Source organism: Beta vulgaris, chromosome 3 (assembly GCF_026745355.1).
Source record: "Beta vulgaris subsp. vulgaris cultivar EL10 chromosome 3, EL10.2, whole genome shotgun sequence".
In the NCBI taxonomy this organism is placed as follows: domain Eukaryota; kingdom Viridiplantae; phylum Streptophyta; class Magnoliopsida; order Caryophyllales; family Amaranthaceae; genus Beta; species Beta vulgaris.
Window position 1 is genome coordinate 39,028,924 of NC_079204.1, and position 17,989 is coordinate 39,046,912.

At 35.6% G+C, this 17,989-nt stretch overlaps 1 protein-coding gene across 2 annotated transcripts in view; it reads right to left on the reverse strand.

Moving 5' to 3' along the window:
- The window catches only part of LOC104884515 (polyribonucleotide nucleotidyltransferase 1, chloroplastic), a 38,259-nt gene extending 21,694 nt beyond the window's left edge, over window positions 1-16,565 (reverse strand). Inside the window, exons 1-10 of one of the 2 annotated variants that reach the window (XM_010669180.4) lie at window positions 16,181-16,564; window positions 13,069-13,137; window positions 12,783-12,889; window positions 12,371-12,413; window positions 10,793-10,876; window positions 6,290-6,354; window positions 6,037-6,193; window positions 5,893-5,949; window positions 4,714-4,827; window positions 2,394-2,660 (exon numbers count right to left, since the gene is read on the reverse strand). In XM_010669180.4, the coding sequence (XP_010667482.2) occupies window positions 2,394-2,660; window positions 4,714-4,827; window positions 5,893-5,949; window positions 6,037-6,193; window positions 6,290-6,354; window positions 10,793-10,876; window positions 12,371-12,413; window positions 12,783-12,889; window positions 13,069-13,137; window positions 16,181-16,453 (1,236 nt within the window). In that variant the 5' untranslated portion in view covers window positions 16,454-16,564. Of the gene's footprint in view, window positions 1-2,393; window positions 2,661-4,713; window positions 4,828-5,892; window positions 5,950-6,036; window positions 6,194-6,289; window positions 6,355-10,792; window positions 10,877-12,370; window positions 12,414-12,782; window positions 12,890-13,068; window positions 13,138-16,180 lie in introns of both variants that reach the window. The other variant, XM_048641460.2, reaches the window with a different exon arrangement.
- Between the last annotated feature and the right edge of the window lie 1,424 nt (window positions 16,566-17,989).

Consider the following 17,989-nt stretch of genomic DNA (forward strand, 5'->3'; position numbering starts at 1 on the left):
CATTGGGAGAACAATTTTACTCGTAGAGAAAATGATTTTACACTCCTTTACAAACCAAACAATGTAAAATTAAAAATAGAGGAAAATAGTTTTCCAGGACAATGTTTTACACCCTACAAAACGGAGCCTTAATACTTTACTTTTCATATCATCTACCTTGGTGCCCTTGCAACACAATTACGAGTTACATATTAAAAAAAAAATGAAAAAGAAAACTAAAAGAAAAGAAAGCAATATCCACAATACATGTTGATTTTGCATCTTGAAAGGCTCGATACCAAACTCTAATTAGAACTAAAGTATTAACTATAGAAAAATTTTGTCCAACAAGGGAAAATATGACCAAGCGACTAAATATCAACAATGCAAATTGAAACATATGTATTGGAATATTTGTCCAACAAGGGGAAATATAACAAAGGGACTAGAGAAGGTATCCTAAATTGCTATGTATCTACCCCAGCCATGGTGCAACCTTTTAAAAAATCAGATAGATAACAAATACAGTTAAAGTGGATTAAGTTTGACCAAATATCAACTTGTGCACAGCATTTAGGAAAGAGGGGGACATGGAGTGTAACTTTTAATAATTTTTTTATGACAAAACAAATAAATAAAAGAATTGGTTTTTAATCTGAACCAGAAAACGTTTGTTTAAACCCCGCCAACTATTAACTTTTAACTGTTCTCTCAAGCACCCTAGTGGTACCATCTTGCTACAACCCTCAAAAACATAAGAACATAAGCGGCGGAAGAAGAACGAGAAAGGATAAAGAAAGCTGAAGAAAACAAAAGTTTCCATAAATGCGTAACAGGAAGAAGTTCGACAGTTGGTGGCTGGAAAAAAGGAATTTAGGGATTCTTTTTGCATCATAAAAACATGTTTTTAATCATGAAACATTGATTTGATTCAAAAAGCTCAACAAAATCAGAATGTAGACCTTGCGTCTCAGGCGGTTATTTTTGCGGTGCCTATACCGTACACGTTGGAGTACATAGATCTACGTACATCCAAGGCAAAATGAGTATGTATCTTGCCAAATGAGTATGCATTTTTTCAAGTGACTATATATATCTCCACAAATGAGTGTATCTTTTCAAATGAGTATATATACATTTTTTTATAGATAAGCATAATATTTTTGCAGAGGATTACATTTATTTAAAAAAAAAAATTCCAAATGATTATATATGGGGAATATGTATTAATTATTATTACATGTCAATGTCAGTGATTCTTGTTAAACAAATATTTATGAAAATTTGTGGATGTCTACAATCTCTTGGAAATGATAGCTTTTTTAATATCAGTATTTGATCCTTTTATGTGGTCTAAGTTGAGTTATATAGAAGGAACATCTTGTGCTTGTTTAAAACTTATTGTACTCATGAGAAGTTAATGTAAAATATTTGATCCTAATCTTGTGGACACTATAGAATTTTCATATTCAATTAAAAATTCCATCCATGTTTAAACTAAGACATACCCATTTCAACAAATGCACTCATTTTGAACATTTACGTACTCAATTGAATATTTGGCTCTTTACTTGTAAAGTTAATTTTAAAATCTATACTCATTTGAAAAAAATATGTACACATTTGATGCATGCTCATTTGATCAAACATATACTCAGTTGACCAGATACATGCATACTCATTTGAAAGGATACATATTCATTTGAAAAGATGCATACTCATTTGATAAGGTACATATACATACTCATTTGACGTTGGGTGTACAGAAGTAATATACAATTTTGTTGTTTTTGTTGTTAGAAGCAATCAAAAAAAATCATATGGAAAACTCAAAAAAAGGGGACTATTTGTAGATCCCATTAGATAAGACCATACCACACCATCGTCGACTATATGATCAAGGATGGAAGTGTTTTTCCTCTAATGCCCCTTTCTCTCAATAGTACAAAGAAAGCTACATAAGATTTGCTTAAGTATGACATAGTGCATTCTGAATTTCTGATCCACATGTAATTTAAAAATATTAAAGCCTTCCCTGTATACACCATTTGAAATGAGAGAAACAGTCAAATTTTTGGTGGGGGAGGGAAAGATAGCTATGTGGGAGCTTTCTTTGGCACAAAGAGAAGTTCAAAAAAACAGATATGAGAAGAAAATCCTGACCATAACAGTCATTCCTAGATAGCATCAAGACCCTTACATCAACAAGATAATAATCCAACCGAGGTGGCAGCTGCGTGCTTCAAGAATGTTGAGATCCTTTTTTACATATCTCTTGGTCAACATAATGCTAAGGTTATAGTTACTTCAACTTTCATTAGTTTCATGCACACGGCAAATGAAACACTTAGGTAGAGAGGTAAACATTCATGAACCAAAAATAACTAAAGGATGAAAAAGAGAGAAGGTTTTACCAAGGGAGTAAAAATTCTCGGAGATGGCTTTATGTGAACATCACCTTCATCAACTTCACCATCTACAACCACTTCCTCATCTTCATCATCATCATCCACATACAAATCTGGCTCAGTTTCGACAGTTAGAGCAGCCCCACCCTTTCCAACATAGCCCCTTTGAGTAAGAATATCCACAACTTTCTCCTCCAATGACGCAAGAGCCTTCCTTCTCGGTATTTTTTTCTTTATTTGCAGTATATGTACCAATTCATCTCCAGCAATTTCCTTAAATAGGGGTGAACAGAACAAGAAAGAGGAAACCTCAGTTATGCATGTTTATTACTTGTATATAATATAAGTTAGTGACATCTGCAAACTAATACCACAAAACAGGTCTAGAGTTTGCAACCTAATGATGCTATCATACAACATAAAGATGGGGAAAATTTGAGCAATTGCCACGTAACAAAAAATTTCACTATCTGCATATAAATTATCATTGATAGCAGAAAGTAGTTACATAGGACAACCTTGTTACCCAACTTATAGCACACAATTAAATATGAAATTTATACTATCAAGATAAATATAGCAAACGAAGATCTCGCATATACCTTCCTCCATGACCTGAACAAGACAGGAGGACTTAGGAGATGTTAACGCAGCAATTTAAGTTACAAAAAAGATAATAGGAAAAATTAAAAATAAAAATTAAAAATAAAAGTCATGTTGTATTCATTAGCAAATACACCGAGTTCATTAAGCTTTTTATCACCTTTTTATGTAGATTGCACCTGCTTGCCATTTTGCCGTCTATCCTTAGCCATATGTTATCTTTTCATAGCTTGTCTCATCCTTAATTCATACTCCCTCCACCCTCCAATATTTTCCAATCTTCCTCATTTGGATATCCTATAATACTTGTTAGATTCCTAGAAATGATAATTTCTAGCATTTAATATGCCAATAATAGAAATTACTTTTGGCAAAAGTTAAGCTAATGACGGGAGACCATGGAATTAAAACTCTCCAGTTCCATTGTAGAAGGGTCGTTCTGTAACGGATTTTAGATTTGTCGTTCCGCGAAATCCCGTTACGGAACGCCATAATTAAAATCACATACTTCTTGCCGTGTCGTCCGCTCCGTAATGCGAAATCACCGCGTTAGGACGCTTTTATCCCCGCTACATTCGTTTTTTAAAAATATTGGCCAAAAATATTTTACGATTTAATTATATAACTAATGAAACATGATATTATGATAGATTGGATTATATTATGTTGTAATAATGCTTCATATACTAAAACAAAGCAAATAAGGTTAGGACATATTAATGTGAAATTTTAGAAAAAATTCACGCCACGTCGGCGGCAAAACATTTTATTTCCCCATTACAAGCCATTCCAGCGACAACGCGACCGCGTTTTTTCCCCTGCGGGAGACACTTAAATGTCTACTGTATTGAAGATCTGAGAAGAAGAGAACTCTGAAGATAAGGAAGAAGGAGATGGCTTGCAGCAGAGAGAAAAGAGAGATTAGTAGTAACAGTAGCTATTCGTGTATTGAAAACCTTCCCAAAGAGGAATTTAATACTTTCAGCATTCAAAAGGCTGATTCTTTCCAATTACAAAAGAGTTCTCATTATAAATTTCTGAATGCGTTTCTCTTTTTCACTATTCTCTACGTAAAACAATTATGAGTTGCCTTTCCCTTTCGATGCTAGAGGCTTTTATCTTTCTCTTTATATAACTAACTTTCCATGACAATTATTTACCACTGTCTGCTAATGGAATCTCCTTGGACTTACTTAATTACCCTTGTTGCACCCATGGTATGTGAACCTGATGGGAGGGTGCTTGGGTAAATGTAGCACATTGTCCTATTGATCATGTTCCTTATTTTTCTTTTGCATTCCATTCATTTAACAGCTACTAGCGGACTGAGGGAGTCCTGCTCTGTGGACAGCTAAGTTGGCTTACTACTTAAGGATATGACACATGCAGTAGAAGTTTGCAAAACTTCAATAGCAAAGCAAAATGTCATCAACTTTCAATAGAACATGGATAATATTTAAGTCACGAACAGATTGACCCCTGGATTAATTATCTGGATTAGTTTTTTATGTGCTATAGGTACAGGAAAGAAGTTCCAACCAATGGTTTCGAATTGTACCATGGGAATTAAGATGACAAAAAACATACCTTTACAGAACTTCCTCCCGGAAAAAAAAAAAACATTATAATGTGTCATCCAAACTAATCTAAAAGGAGAAAAATGCACCAGTCTTGAAAATAAATAACTTCATAAGATGAAACGTGCTAGCTTCGACTGATATACCTCAACATGCCTGTATAGCTCTGGAGGCGGCAATTTTATGGCATCAACCATTTTAGGTTTCCCGCACTTTTCGACCAAAGTCTCCACTTCTTTGCAAATTTTCTGCACTGCATCCTGAGATTACATGTACACAAATAAAGATAATGACTAACGATTGATGCACGTACAATACAGTTTTTAAAACCACAAGTCCTCACGCACACGATGGAAGCAAGCGCAGACACACAGTCACACACAAGGGGGAGAAAAACTATAGGTCTTGAAGAAGTCAATTTCCTTAAAGCAATCTCTTCATTATGACTATACCTGGATTTTGGCAGCAATGGCCTAAATTCACTATGATCAGTAGATGTAAGTATGTAACTTTATCTGAAATGATAAATTCTTTCAGCAAAATCTGTACTTGGCACCTAATCCTAGGTATAAACTAGAAAGGGACAAAAACGAACTTTTGTCTCAATATCACTAGGCTCACCCAAAATCCTTGTCATCCCATGCCACCAGTACTTTGAGGAACTATAATTCCATTGTTCAACTTTTCAGTTCCATCATTTCGAATAAAAATGTTTCTTGCATGTTTATGCATAAGACATGCTATATAAAAATCCCATAATGCCCACAAAGTATCCAAAGTTTATCTTGTGCAATTCTCCCTGACATAAATATTCTTCTAAATTGAGATACCAAAAACTATATTCATAATCGATTGTTCGACCATGTCTGAGAAACATAAGATCACATAGCCACAATCAGGAGTGTTAAACTAGGCGATTGGTTCAAGACCAGGAACACGGTTAAACCAGAGGGGGGGGGGGTCAGCACTGACAAGGATAAGAAAATGCATGACTTCCAGAGAAATTCTTTCTTTTGCTTCCGTGACTGGCAAGTTACAAATAAATGGTAAGACCAACTGACCAAGAAAGAATAAGAATGCTCAAGGTCAGGTTAAGTGAACATAACTGTATGAACTATGAACCATCTACCAGTGAAGGTGCCCGAAATTTTAATAGAAGAAAAGAGACAGGAGAAGTTTTCTCCACTCGATTCTCACGGGAGCCAATGGAACTTCTTTATTATAACATACAGCAAGAGCATGCAGGAAATGAAATGAAAACCATTTTGCACAAGGTAATTAATATTAACACACCAGGAGCAAGCCAAATAGATAGTATAAACCACCTGTCCAACTTCTACAGCAAGTAGCAGCTTTTCTTCTGGCAGAAAATTGCAATAACCCTGCGGCAGGTTCAATCAAATTCAAAGGTCTTGAAAAGATAGCAATAATACAAATTCCGGCAGTGACTAAAGAAATGCAATACAAACCTCTATCATCAGGATAGCGCTATCAGTGCCTGCTAGTACCAGATCCAACTCCGAATCTTCCATCTCTTTAGTTGTAGGGTTTACAATATACTTCCCACCAACAAGACCAACACGGACTCCGGCAATTGGCTTTGTATGCGGCAACTCTGACAGAGCTCTGCATATTTAATGATCAGTTACAGTTTACATAATCCACATAGCATCAATCACACTATATCAACACGTATCATATCATAGTCCTTATCAGACATACACTGCTATCCCAGCTGCCGTGATTGCCAAAGAATCAGGAGGATGCAGCCCATCATAACTCAAAACCTTGGCACACAAACAATAATTTGAATAAGAAAGCATAATATCGAAATAGAACAACAATGTCAGAGCCTTAATCCTAATTAAAATGGGAAGCGAAAAATAAGAACAACAGAACATATGGTAATCTTGATTTATTAGAACTTGAGCAACTACATAAACATGTCAAAATTATGATTCTTCTGTGGGCTGGCATACTATTCTGGCGTTCTGTATATACAAAGAAAATAGCGAGGCAGGAACCACTACCCGTTCCAGAATGGAAATGGGATTCGATTTCTATGGATTTTGTGTCCGGGTTACCGAGGTCTAGGAAGGGGAACAACTCGATATGGGTAATAGTTGATCGACTTACTAAAACAACGTGGTTCCTTGCCATGAAGGAGACATGGAATGGTTGATGCTTATATCTGAAATGTCGTTCGGCTCCATGGAGTGCCGGTAACCATCATCTCAAATAGAGATCCTTTTCAAGAGGCTTTCGGGACAACATTATGATTTAGCATTGCATTTCACCCTGCCACTGATGGCCAAACGGAGAATTCAAGTGCTAGAACATATGCTATGAGCATGTGTCTTAGAGTTTCAAGGGTTTTGGGAAGATCATCTAGCCTTGATAGAATTCTCCTATAACAACAGTCATCAGACCACGATTACAATGGCTCCCTATAAAGCTTTGTATGGACGGAAATGTCGAACACCGATTTGTTAGGATGATTTGAGAGATGAGATACCAGTGGGGCCAGAATTGGTTCAACAAACCATGGATCAGGTCCGTATCAATCGGGAGAAAAAAAAAAATCGCCCAGGATCATCAAAAGAAGTATGGAGACACACGGAGGAGGAAACTGGAATTCGAGAAAGGTGATAAAGTTTTCCTTAAAGTTTCCCCTACGAAGGGTGTAAAAAGATTCGGTGTTTGAGGAAAGCTCAGCCCGAAGTTTATCGAGCACTATGAAGTTCTCCGAAGGGTCGGTGAGGTAGCTTATGAGATTGCATTACCAACAGAACTGTCCTGCTTTCATAATGTGTTCCATGTATCGCAACTTCGGAAATATGTGCATGATCCCTCTCATGTGTTATCATATGAACCCTTGCAACTTGATGAAACCCTCAGTTATGAGGAGAGATCGATAAGGGTATTGGATCGATGGGAAAAAGTTCTATGAAATCAAACAATTCCGTTGGTTAAAGTTTTATGGTCAAGCCATGGTTCAGAAGAGGCTACTTGGGAGAAAGAAGCGGATATGAGGGACTGTTATCCGCAACTAAGATACGACTTGAGTTTCGGGACGAAACTTCTTGAGGGGGGAAACATGTAACAGCCAGTAAATGACGAGAATTGAATCTATGATTAAGTAACTTAAGTTACAAAATTAGAATTTCATCGTACGAGATTAATACGTATGATAAGTCGTGTGTGGAAATGTGATGTGAATATTTTGTGCTTACGTGTAATGGTTGCATGAAAAGTGATAATAAAAAATGAGTAAAATTCTAAATTGATGATAAGTAACCAACTAGATTATACTAACTGAGTATTAGGGTCCGGGATGTCTTATTTAAGGATATGTAATCGTACAAAATTGTGGAAGGATAAGAAATCAAGAAGCGACTATTAAGCACTCCAATGGGTACAATGGACTTTGGGATTTCTTTTAACTAAGGGGGACCTAAGTTAATCAAGGGGAGCTATGTCAAGGATATTTAGAGTGCGATAATCACCCTTGTGGGGCCTTAGACCACTAACATATAGTATAATAATAATTAAGAATTAGGTTATGACAAAAGAAGAGCACAAAATTGTTGTATTGGATCAGGTGTTAGGAGAGACCCCAAATAACCTTGCTAGTGGATGATTCACATGAGTTAAATGCGTCCAAGCCTTCCTCACATGTTTCCCTAACCCTCATAAAAATTTCATCACAATAAGCCAAGGAAACTTGTTTTGCAATAATGGAGGGGTTGGTTTCCAGCTTCGTTTTTCCCATTTTCTCTTTCTTAAATCTTGCACGCAAGGCCTAATCCTTACTCTTACTCTCTATATGTATGTGCATACTGGGAAGGGAAAAAGTCGAGCTTCAAGTTCAAGAAATAGGCTCATCTTCTTCAACTAAGGAAACAGTAAGTATATTGAATTTTTTGGCTCAATCAAGGTACTTCCATCAGGAATTTTCTTATGAAATTTTGTATGAATGCAACTTTGTCTTTTAGGATCCTAACGAAGTCAGAATCACAACTTAAGGAGAAGAAGAAGTTGAGTTACACTCTTTGGAGGAGAAGGTACACAAAATCAACCCCCTTTGAGAACTAGTTTAGTGTAAATTATTGGGAAAACCCTTAAGAACGATCTTTGAGGATGTAATATCTTGGTTTAGATTATTATTAGCTACTATACTGGTATTAAAAAGGTGTAACCATTGCATGTTAAGGAAACAAGTGAAAGTGGTGTTCTTTTCCTATACTGAAAACTAGTTAAGTGCGTTTAATCAATTTTTCATAAGAATTTGTGTATTTGAATGGTGTTAGTTTGATTGGGCGGTAGATTAGATGGTGATTGAGAGGTTGAAAGTATATGTGTTAATAGTTAAAAAGTTTCTTGTTTTGGTAATTGAATTCTTAAACTAAATGAGTGATTCCAGCGCCTTTTCCATATTAGCTACCGAGTCCTCAAATTTTACTTTATCTGCCTCACCATTATATCCTCGTCACTTATGAGCCGCGAGCCGCGAGCCGCTTATAAAATTTACCTTCATCATTGTCTTTATTTTGTTCCTACTTCTCTGGAATCGCCGGTAATCGGGTATTCATTTCCCTTAACTGGCAAATTTGTTCTTCTCTTAAGTTATTGAGCGAGCCATCTTGCTCGGACCCTTCTACATTTTGCTGGATTTCGTTGCTTACTTCAATGTATGCCATAACCTATAAGATAGCATTTCTAGGTTCTTAGTAATTCCAATCAAATAATATTGATTGATTGTAAATAGTTTGTTCACAAGTAGTTCAGATAACATATTCCATTCATCACTTAGATACTCCAAAGGAAATAGAATTCCCCTAATACATAACTTCCATACATGCAACGTGACATAACTCTTGACTGTAGTACATACACTTGCAGCCCTTAACGGAAGTACGGAACTAAATTAACCATATGACCCATGACCAACAACCTAAACATAACTATTTTCTTAAAATGAAGGCAACAACTGAACCAAACTTCTCCCAGCTCAACTAACTCATCTCTTCCGTCCAAGCTAACGGATATTGCGGGGATCATACGCATAACCACAATCATCACTACTGGACGAGGGGGTTTTCGGAACATAATCTCGATCACTAGCACGGGAATTACTACCTTGAAACACAACCCCACTCGATCCCCTACAGTCTCATGACCGGGGAAGTATTATGCTAGTAGCGGAGTCTTCCGACCTTCGTGGTCGGGGAGGAGCCATGCTAGAGGCAGAGCTAGGAGGAGTAAGGGTAGACCCTCTCCCTTCACTTGTCCTACTATACTCATGTAAAGCTAGTCGATTGAACATTTATATCCAATAATCAGCTCCCAGTCCCATGTCACGAGTACCTGCCGCCTGCTTAGTTCTTTCCATCTCATTTATCACTTCCTCATGTGTCCCGTCCCATCTTATCAAATTTTTGCTAAGTGTTTCCATGGTGGTATCATCGTCCAACAAGGATGATGTTGCTACATATAAAGCTAACAATTTCCAATAAGTGAGGCGGAAGGTTATCCATGGTTCATAGCGTGGCAGAGTCTTGGCCAGGGTATACACTTGGATTGCCGGACGAGTATAGGGATTATGATCCCTGACCCATAGAAATGGTTATATTCCTCTATTCTCATCAGTTTTGATCTTGCAAATTCAAAAGGGTCTTCCCCCTCATTTTGATGCATATCTGGTTCCGCTTGGTACCTACGGGTACCATCCCCGCTCACCGCCCATTATACACTACCCCTTCGATGATTCGTGACCCACTACCATTACTGTTACCACTTGTAGTGTTGATATCAGTGATTTTCTTTCTTCATAATCTTAAAGATTTATAATTCTGAGATCAAATTTCTCATAAACTAAACATGCCAACAATTCTTAAACACAAATAAAGCATTCTTCATAAAACAAAGTAAAGAAACAAAAGAAATTTTTGAATTTTAAATATAGACTCTTTCTATATACGCATTGCATTCTATAATTTCGAGAGTTCAAATATTTTAGAACACTTACCATCCGCCAGCCAAATAATTCTGTAACCTTATGACTTCATAGAAGCAATGATCAACTAATATGAGATATTTCCTCAATAAGTAAAGAGGACTATTCCAGAGAGAGAAAACTCCAGATATACATTTGGGACGGAGATGGTAATTGCAGTGTAAAGGACAAAATCACGATGAGAAGGCACTTAGAAGAGAATTTCATACCCAAGATAACACCTGAGTATCATGGTAAAATCCCTTAAGCATAGTAGGACGCAATGGCCTATCAATCAATCTACAAACTAGAACCTGCAAGTTAAGCCACAGTCGATCATATGATATAAGAAGCAGAAAAGGGCCACGACATAATCAAATAGTAAAAAACATGAATGAACAGGGTTCACAATAACTTATTGTGCACCGGAAACCATATGATATAGTCAATTTTTGTATAATATAATCACCTTTTATATAGTCAGTTTTTGTATGATATAGTTAATTTTCTGATATAGTCAGTTTTCGTGTGATCTAGTCGTTTTTTCTAATATAGTCAAATTTGACTTCTGTGTGATAAAGTTAGTTTGGGTTCACAATAAATTATTGTGGCCCTGGTCCACCCAAAACGTTTTGATCAAAATAGATCCGCTTCAGTTTGAATTTATGATGAACAGTTCATAAAACCATAAAGTCCCAGTATTTTAGAAAACATTTCTCTATTCAGAGACTAGCAATCTGTAATGGAGCACAATAGATAGGATTGCATTTCATAAAATCCTGTGGCATAGAGTTAACCTCCTCATGGACTAAAGCTGTCAGGTTTTTCAGTTACTTTTGTCAGATGTACAGCATGTTGGAACACCATTTTGCACAAAGTTCTAAAAATTATTCCTTCATGATTTCTGGAACTCCCCTTCTCCACAATTTCTATAATATTTCTTTATACCTTTGATAAAAATAAAAAAATAAAAAAAGACAATGTAACAAGTGAAAATGATCCGAACCATTTAATGTGTTCCTATTTTGACTAACCAATAACAAGCAGCATTGCATAGTGTCCATCAGTTCAACCTATGTAATCATACTGAAAGGATCATGATCAAACATGTTGAGGTAGGCCTACCTAGGCCACATGACATATGAATTCAAGGTCTCTAAAACCCTGATAACGTTCTTCAACTTCAAGCATTATAATTCAAAAGAAAAGATAGATAAAAACAAGAAATTACCACTCTCATTGTCCAAATGTAATATAAAAGCATGAAAATAAATTTTTGATACCCAATAAAAGTTATGTTACACATCTCAAAAATATTTGAAGTCATCTTCTAGAAAACATTGTATATATGAAATGTGAATATGTAAAGTACATGATTACAACATTCTTCAGTTTGGGGATCTCACTTTTAAACAATGAAGTTAAAGGATATGAAGATAAACCATAATTCATAGGTTGAATAAACATATGTCTGAGTTTTAGTACGCCACATCATGCAGGAACCATAATTCATAGGTTGAATAAACATATGTCTGTGTGGCAAGACACCTCAAATTTTTCAAACCTTTCGTAAATTGTGAAAAAAACCTTTTTCATTTATCGTCAATTCAATGTTTCCAGAAGTTAACAAGTATGAATAAGTTCCTATAGAACCAGATGCAGTAGATATTAAATTTATTGATTCGTCAATGAAGACTTATTTGACTATTCGTGAGTAAATGAGTAAACTTCACGAGCTAATAATTATAAGATGGTGGTGTCAATAAACACGGGAAGGTTCTTATCAATCAAATTGCAGAGCTACATACCTCATGGTCCTTCGGTCTTCCTTCACGTTTGAAAAATCCGCCACTGCAAAAGGATAATTCAAAGCCAGATAAGATAAGGCACGTCAAATTTTTTACAAATGGCCACAAACAGAGTTGAAAGGTCCTTCTGGGAAGGCTTAGACCACATATCTAGCGGTTAAGTTCGGATTACAACTATAAGGACCTTTTGAAGGAGCATGACAAAAGAATAAAAACCTAGGCCAGTATAGTGTCCTGGAACAAGTACTTTCCAGAGAATCGAAAAATTGCAAGGAGAATTCCATAGTGATTTCTTGAGGACAAAACAGACCTAATGTGAGGCAAAGAGAAAAGAAAGCCCCCCATCAAAGACTGTGTGCTTTCAGATATATATTACCTTGGATTAAACACTGAGAAAATAAAGGAAGATTACCTTGTACGACCGGCTGCGGAGAACCGCTCTTGATAGTTCACAGAAAGAGGGTAAAAATCAGATGGCTCATTAGGAATATCAGCCAAACAAACAGTAGTATAGACCATCTGCGGAAAAAAATAGAATATTGGCAAAAAAACTACAGATAAAATAACCAAAAAGGATAAGAAATCAAATAGATGCATACGAAGACTATACATCAGTACCCAAAAAACCATATTCATTACTCATCAACAGAAAAATATCAACCAAATGCAATAGCACGGAGACGAATTTTTGAACTAACCGTTTCGCCATCTGTCACTGTAACAGCACCACTAGCTTGTCTACCCATATGACCTGTCTCGACCAAGATCTGTACAACATCCAAAAAACACTTTCAGCTTGATTTATAATCAATGAACCTCTTCAATGATATACTTCTTTAGTTTGAATCCTAAAGATTGGTAGTTGTGGGAGCATATTAACTTGCCAGGTGTTTCAAATTCTTCCTCATTCTCCAATGCACTTTTTTACTTTCTTCTCTAGAACTTCTATCCATTTGGCTCTTAAAAGTTACATAAGGCTCCAATTACATACTTCCACCTTTTTTTTTCTATACAACAATTGGATATTTGCACTTCACCTACCACCCTTTCACTATCTATTGTGACTTTTACGTAAGGAAAAATATAGTCATGTGGGGTCTTGTTAATTCGTCTCGATATATACTTCCAAGTTACCAAATTTTTATAATTTTTACTAAAAAGTAATGAAAGATCTTAATAGTTAAAGTTGTGCATTAGCAAGCGTGAAAACTCAATTGGCGCAATAGAAAAACAACGGAGGAAGTATAAGTACAAATTGGGCTAATGTAATGGATCAATTAACATAATCCCAAAATGATGTACAGTGCTTAATCTACCATAATAAACCACTTAATGCCAACAATAAAATTGTCAACAATTAAACGTTTATAAGATTGTGTAAATGTGTCAGTTGGAACTTGGAATACCATGTCCTTGACATTTTCTCAAATCAACATCATGTGCACTTTCTCTTTCTCTCCCAAATTTCTAAAGGAAACAAGATGATATTGTCCCTTATTGAAAATAAACATATTGAACATATATATGTTTTTGTTCTATTCAGCTTATTGTTTCTTATCTTATATCTTCTAACTTCTTCTAAGTGTTCTGAACCTTTCTTAAAGGAGCATTTCACCAGCTCATAGCTTCATGATTCCATAAACGTAAAGGAGGCTGGCTTTGAGCTCAACAAAACCATTATGGCACTTAAAGATACTAGTTGGGGAAGGGGAGACACCCTAAAAGATTGCAAGTCTATTTAGTCAACATAGCATAACCTAATGGTTTAAAAGGCTGCTATCTACAGTAAGGTAGTGGGTCGGATGAACTATCATCCCTCCCATAACAAAGAGGCCATACTGGATGGACCCTTGATGCGATATGCAATAACCATTGACTTTAGTGTGATATGGAATGACCATCTAATTCTTCAAAATACGTAAGCAGCCAAATATTTTAATGAGCTATTATTAGATTTATAGTTCATAATCGACCTGAAGGCCACCATGAGTTAAGTTCACAACATATGGGTTCATCGATGCTCCACAATGTTGCAATAGCTCGCAAACAAGGATGATGTAGTATTAGACGAGGAAGCACCGGCTATTTGCTAAGAAAAATACAAGTGCATTAGACCAAGCACTCAAAAGTGACGACCCCAGTAAAGTACCTCCGTAACAGAAAAAAGTATTGGCCTATAGTTCAAAAATCTCTAGACCTTGAAATGTTTCTTTCAAGTGCACTCAAGAGCATGTGTCTCCCTTCATTGCTTCCACATAATCTGAGCACACATGCTCCTTTCTGTACCTAATAGTTTGCCAATAATTTTTGTTACTAGAAATCTACCCATTATAATGTATGAATGATGAGATCTCTTACTCACATATTCAAGAAATATAGCTTCATGTTGGTTGCATCTAGAGTAGCATCTAAGCACCTTAAGAGTGCCACTGGAAGTTATTGGTATCTTCAGCTCTCTCACAGCCCCGATACTTAAGAATGGATTTGATTGTACACATCCAACAAAGTGGACAGCAAATCCTAGTTCTTTTGTGAGTAATGCATTTGCGTCCAAACACTAGGAGGCTTGTCTATTTGTTAGGATCTCTTGAATAAAGTCTTCAATCTGTCGCTTGGAATGACCTTCACAAGGGTCTTGGAGTACTACATAAACTCAAATTGAACAACACAGCCATTGCGTTCATAAAACTCGTACAATCTCCTCAAAAACCTAAAAAGCATATAATCATTCTTGGTGTTTGTATCCAATATAAAACTATTATTGAAAAAGGTAAAAAAGTAGACTATCTATTTTGAGTATAAGAGGTTAGGCAAACTTTTACTTTTGAAACCTACTTTTGGAGAACTTTTAGGTTCCTGTGATTCATTAAGTCATTTCATTTTAAGTATCTCCACCTACACAATGTAAGGTCCTGTAGAATTTCCAACATAGACATTATGCAATATAACAGGCATGCCGCATGTGGATTTGCAATGGTTTGTAGAACAAACTAACTTTGATGTAACAGCCCATATTTGTCACAAATTAATCAAAGCTTATAATTGGATTGCTTGTAGCAGCTAGAAATTAGTCAAATCAGGAATTCGCAATTCATTAACTGAGATTATATCTAGAAAATAGAATGTTGTGATTAAGGTCACTCAGCTTGGTCAATGTACTATCCAGTTTCCACATATGGGTGGAAGTATTCAAAGAGCAATTTTCAGAAAGAGGTTCAGCTATACAAAGTAGAGAACTTCAAAAGATAGCCCTTTTGATGGCAATAAATAAGTCTACACAATGTACTGCTACAGAAGCCAATAAATCAAGTAATGCCCATATGTCAGCATTATTTGGAAAACATACTACCTCCATTTCTTATAGTTGTACGACTTTTGACACTATTCACATACTACACTGTCCTTCTTGTATAGTTGCATCATTTATACATAAAACATAGTTATGTAGGGTCTTGTTAGCTAGTCTGGCAATATATTATCAAAATATGAAGGTTTTATAATTTCTACTTACACATAAGTAAAGATATTAATGTTCAAAATTGTCTTTTACAAATAAGCTTTTCTCATGCTCCTTGTTTATCACACAGACAATAATTTGTTTACAAAAGAAAAATACCTTCTTAAATTACACTTTAAGCTAAAGAGAACACCTAAAAAGTAACGTAAACAAAAGAAATAGTGAGACAATATCACGGTAAGACCGTCTCATATTAGATAAACACAATGAACCAATTCCTATAATTACACAAAACAAAAAAGAACCCACAAAAAAATAAAAAATAAAAAGCTTATAAAAAAACTGGGACTTACATGTCTATCTCCAAAAGGGATTTTGACAGAATGAGGCTGCAGAGCATCTTGGGGAGACTCAGAAACTTGGGTTTCAGCCAGAGCTCTAAAATTGAACTTTCTGCCATGGAAATTTCTTTGGAGAAGCAAATTAAGAGAAGGAAGAGTTTTGAAAGGTTTAAAGCGAGATAAAGCAGAAGCAGATAGAAGAAGCTTGCAGTTTTTTGAATGATAAGAGGGAAGTGTGTAAGAATGTGGACAAACATGAGTTAGAGATGGTGAATTTGCTAACATTTTCTTTTGTTTTGGTGGTGACTGCTGCTGCAAAGTGCAAACTGATGTTCTCTGGTTGAAGGAAAATGGAGACGAACCTACACAGAGTCACCCTTAATTTGCCTTATCTGTTTGTTTTCAATTCATTTATTCTAAATTTTTATAAATCTACGGTCTACCCGCAAAAAAACTTGTGTCACCCTGTTTTCAAATTTTCTTTATTTTTCATAAGGTAAGAAAAAAAAGATGTTAGGACTTATGAGTAGGGTGAAATTCATTGTACGGTTTAGATTAGGGCTTAATCTAATTTAATTTGAATAAAATTTAGATTTCAATTCACCAATCCGAATCCAAATCAATTAGCATTTGTATCTGATTCAAGCCAATTTGAATTTTCATACTCTAGATTCAAAAAAAAATTATTTTTCATAAGGTAAGAAAAGGAGCTTGATGTCATGGATGATGTTAGCTATCTACCCAGGTGGGGGCCCAAATATTTTTTATGGCGTTGATGATCAAGAGATTATCACTTTCTATATGCAGGTGATTGATATGATTATGCAAAAGCTACAATGATACCTGATAAATAAGGCGAAAGTACGAGCATCAATAAGATCTCCTAAGTGATTATGGATGATGATTACGGACGAAACATTAGAAGTTGAGTTTAAAGGATTGGATGAGAGGCAGTTGGAATCCCTTTTTGTGGTAAATGATGAACCAACTAGCACCTTTGTTAACCTTTGTTGCCTTTTTTTGTCAATGGCAACTATCCCGTCATTTTCAACATGTCAATATTAGTGTACCACTCATCATCTCTCTTGATCATACTGACCGTCACTTTTTGTTCAATGCTTTTTTTTTCCTTTTAGTACCTCAATTATGAGGTTCTCTCAATATCGATCAATGATGAGGTTGCTAGCTTTGACAAAGCATCAATTTGGTTGTTTTCCGTTCTAAGAATGACGATAATCTCAAATCCTTGTAGTCCTGACGTTATCTCCTTCATTGCCGATTCAAGATACTTCATCTTCATCGGCTCCCTAGCCTCATACTCTGATCCCCCTTAACTTGGCTAGCGGCTAGTTGTGAGTTTGTCGACAACTAAACCTTCTTGGCGTCTGCTGCCAAGCATAGTAGTGAACCTGTTAATGTTGCTTCATATTTGGCTTCATCATGTGAGGCTTTAAGTGTAACACCCTCCAAAATTTAAATAAATATATGATCAAATAAATATAGTTTTAAAAAACAATTATTTAAACTTGGAGGATATTACCGCCTATTTACTCTCTAAGAGTAAATGAACAACTAACAAAATTAATTAACTCAAGTTCCTTATAAAAGAGAATTTGAAACTAAGAATAATATTACAACCAAATTTTTAAATGATACTAAAATAAATAATTACATGATATAAACACTAAATAAGTCATCTAGGTGAATTATCTAAGTCTCCTCATACGAGATTCCATCACCAAGTCCAACCTGCAAAGTAATAGAAAAGACGACAACAAGAGAGAGACAACTCCCAAAAATAAAAATAAAAACTGAGTAATT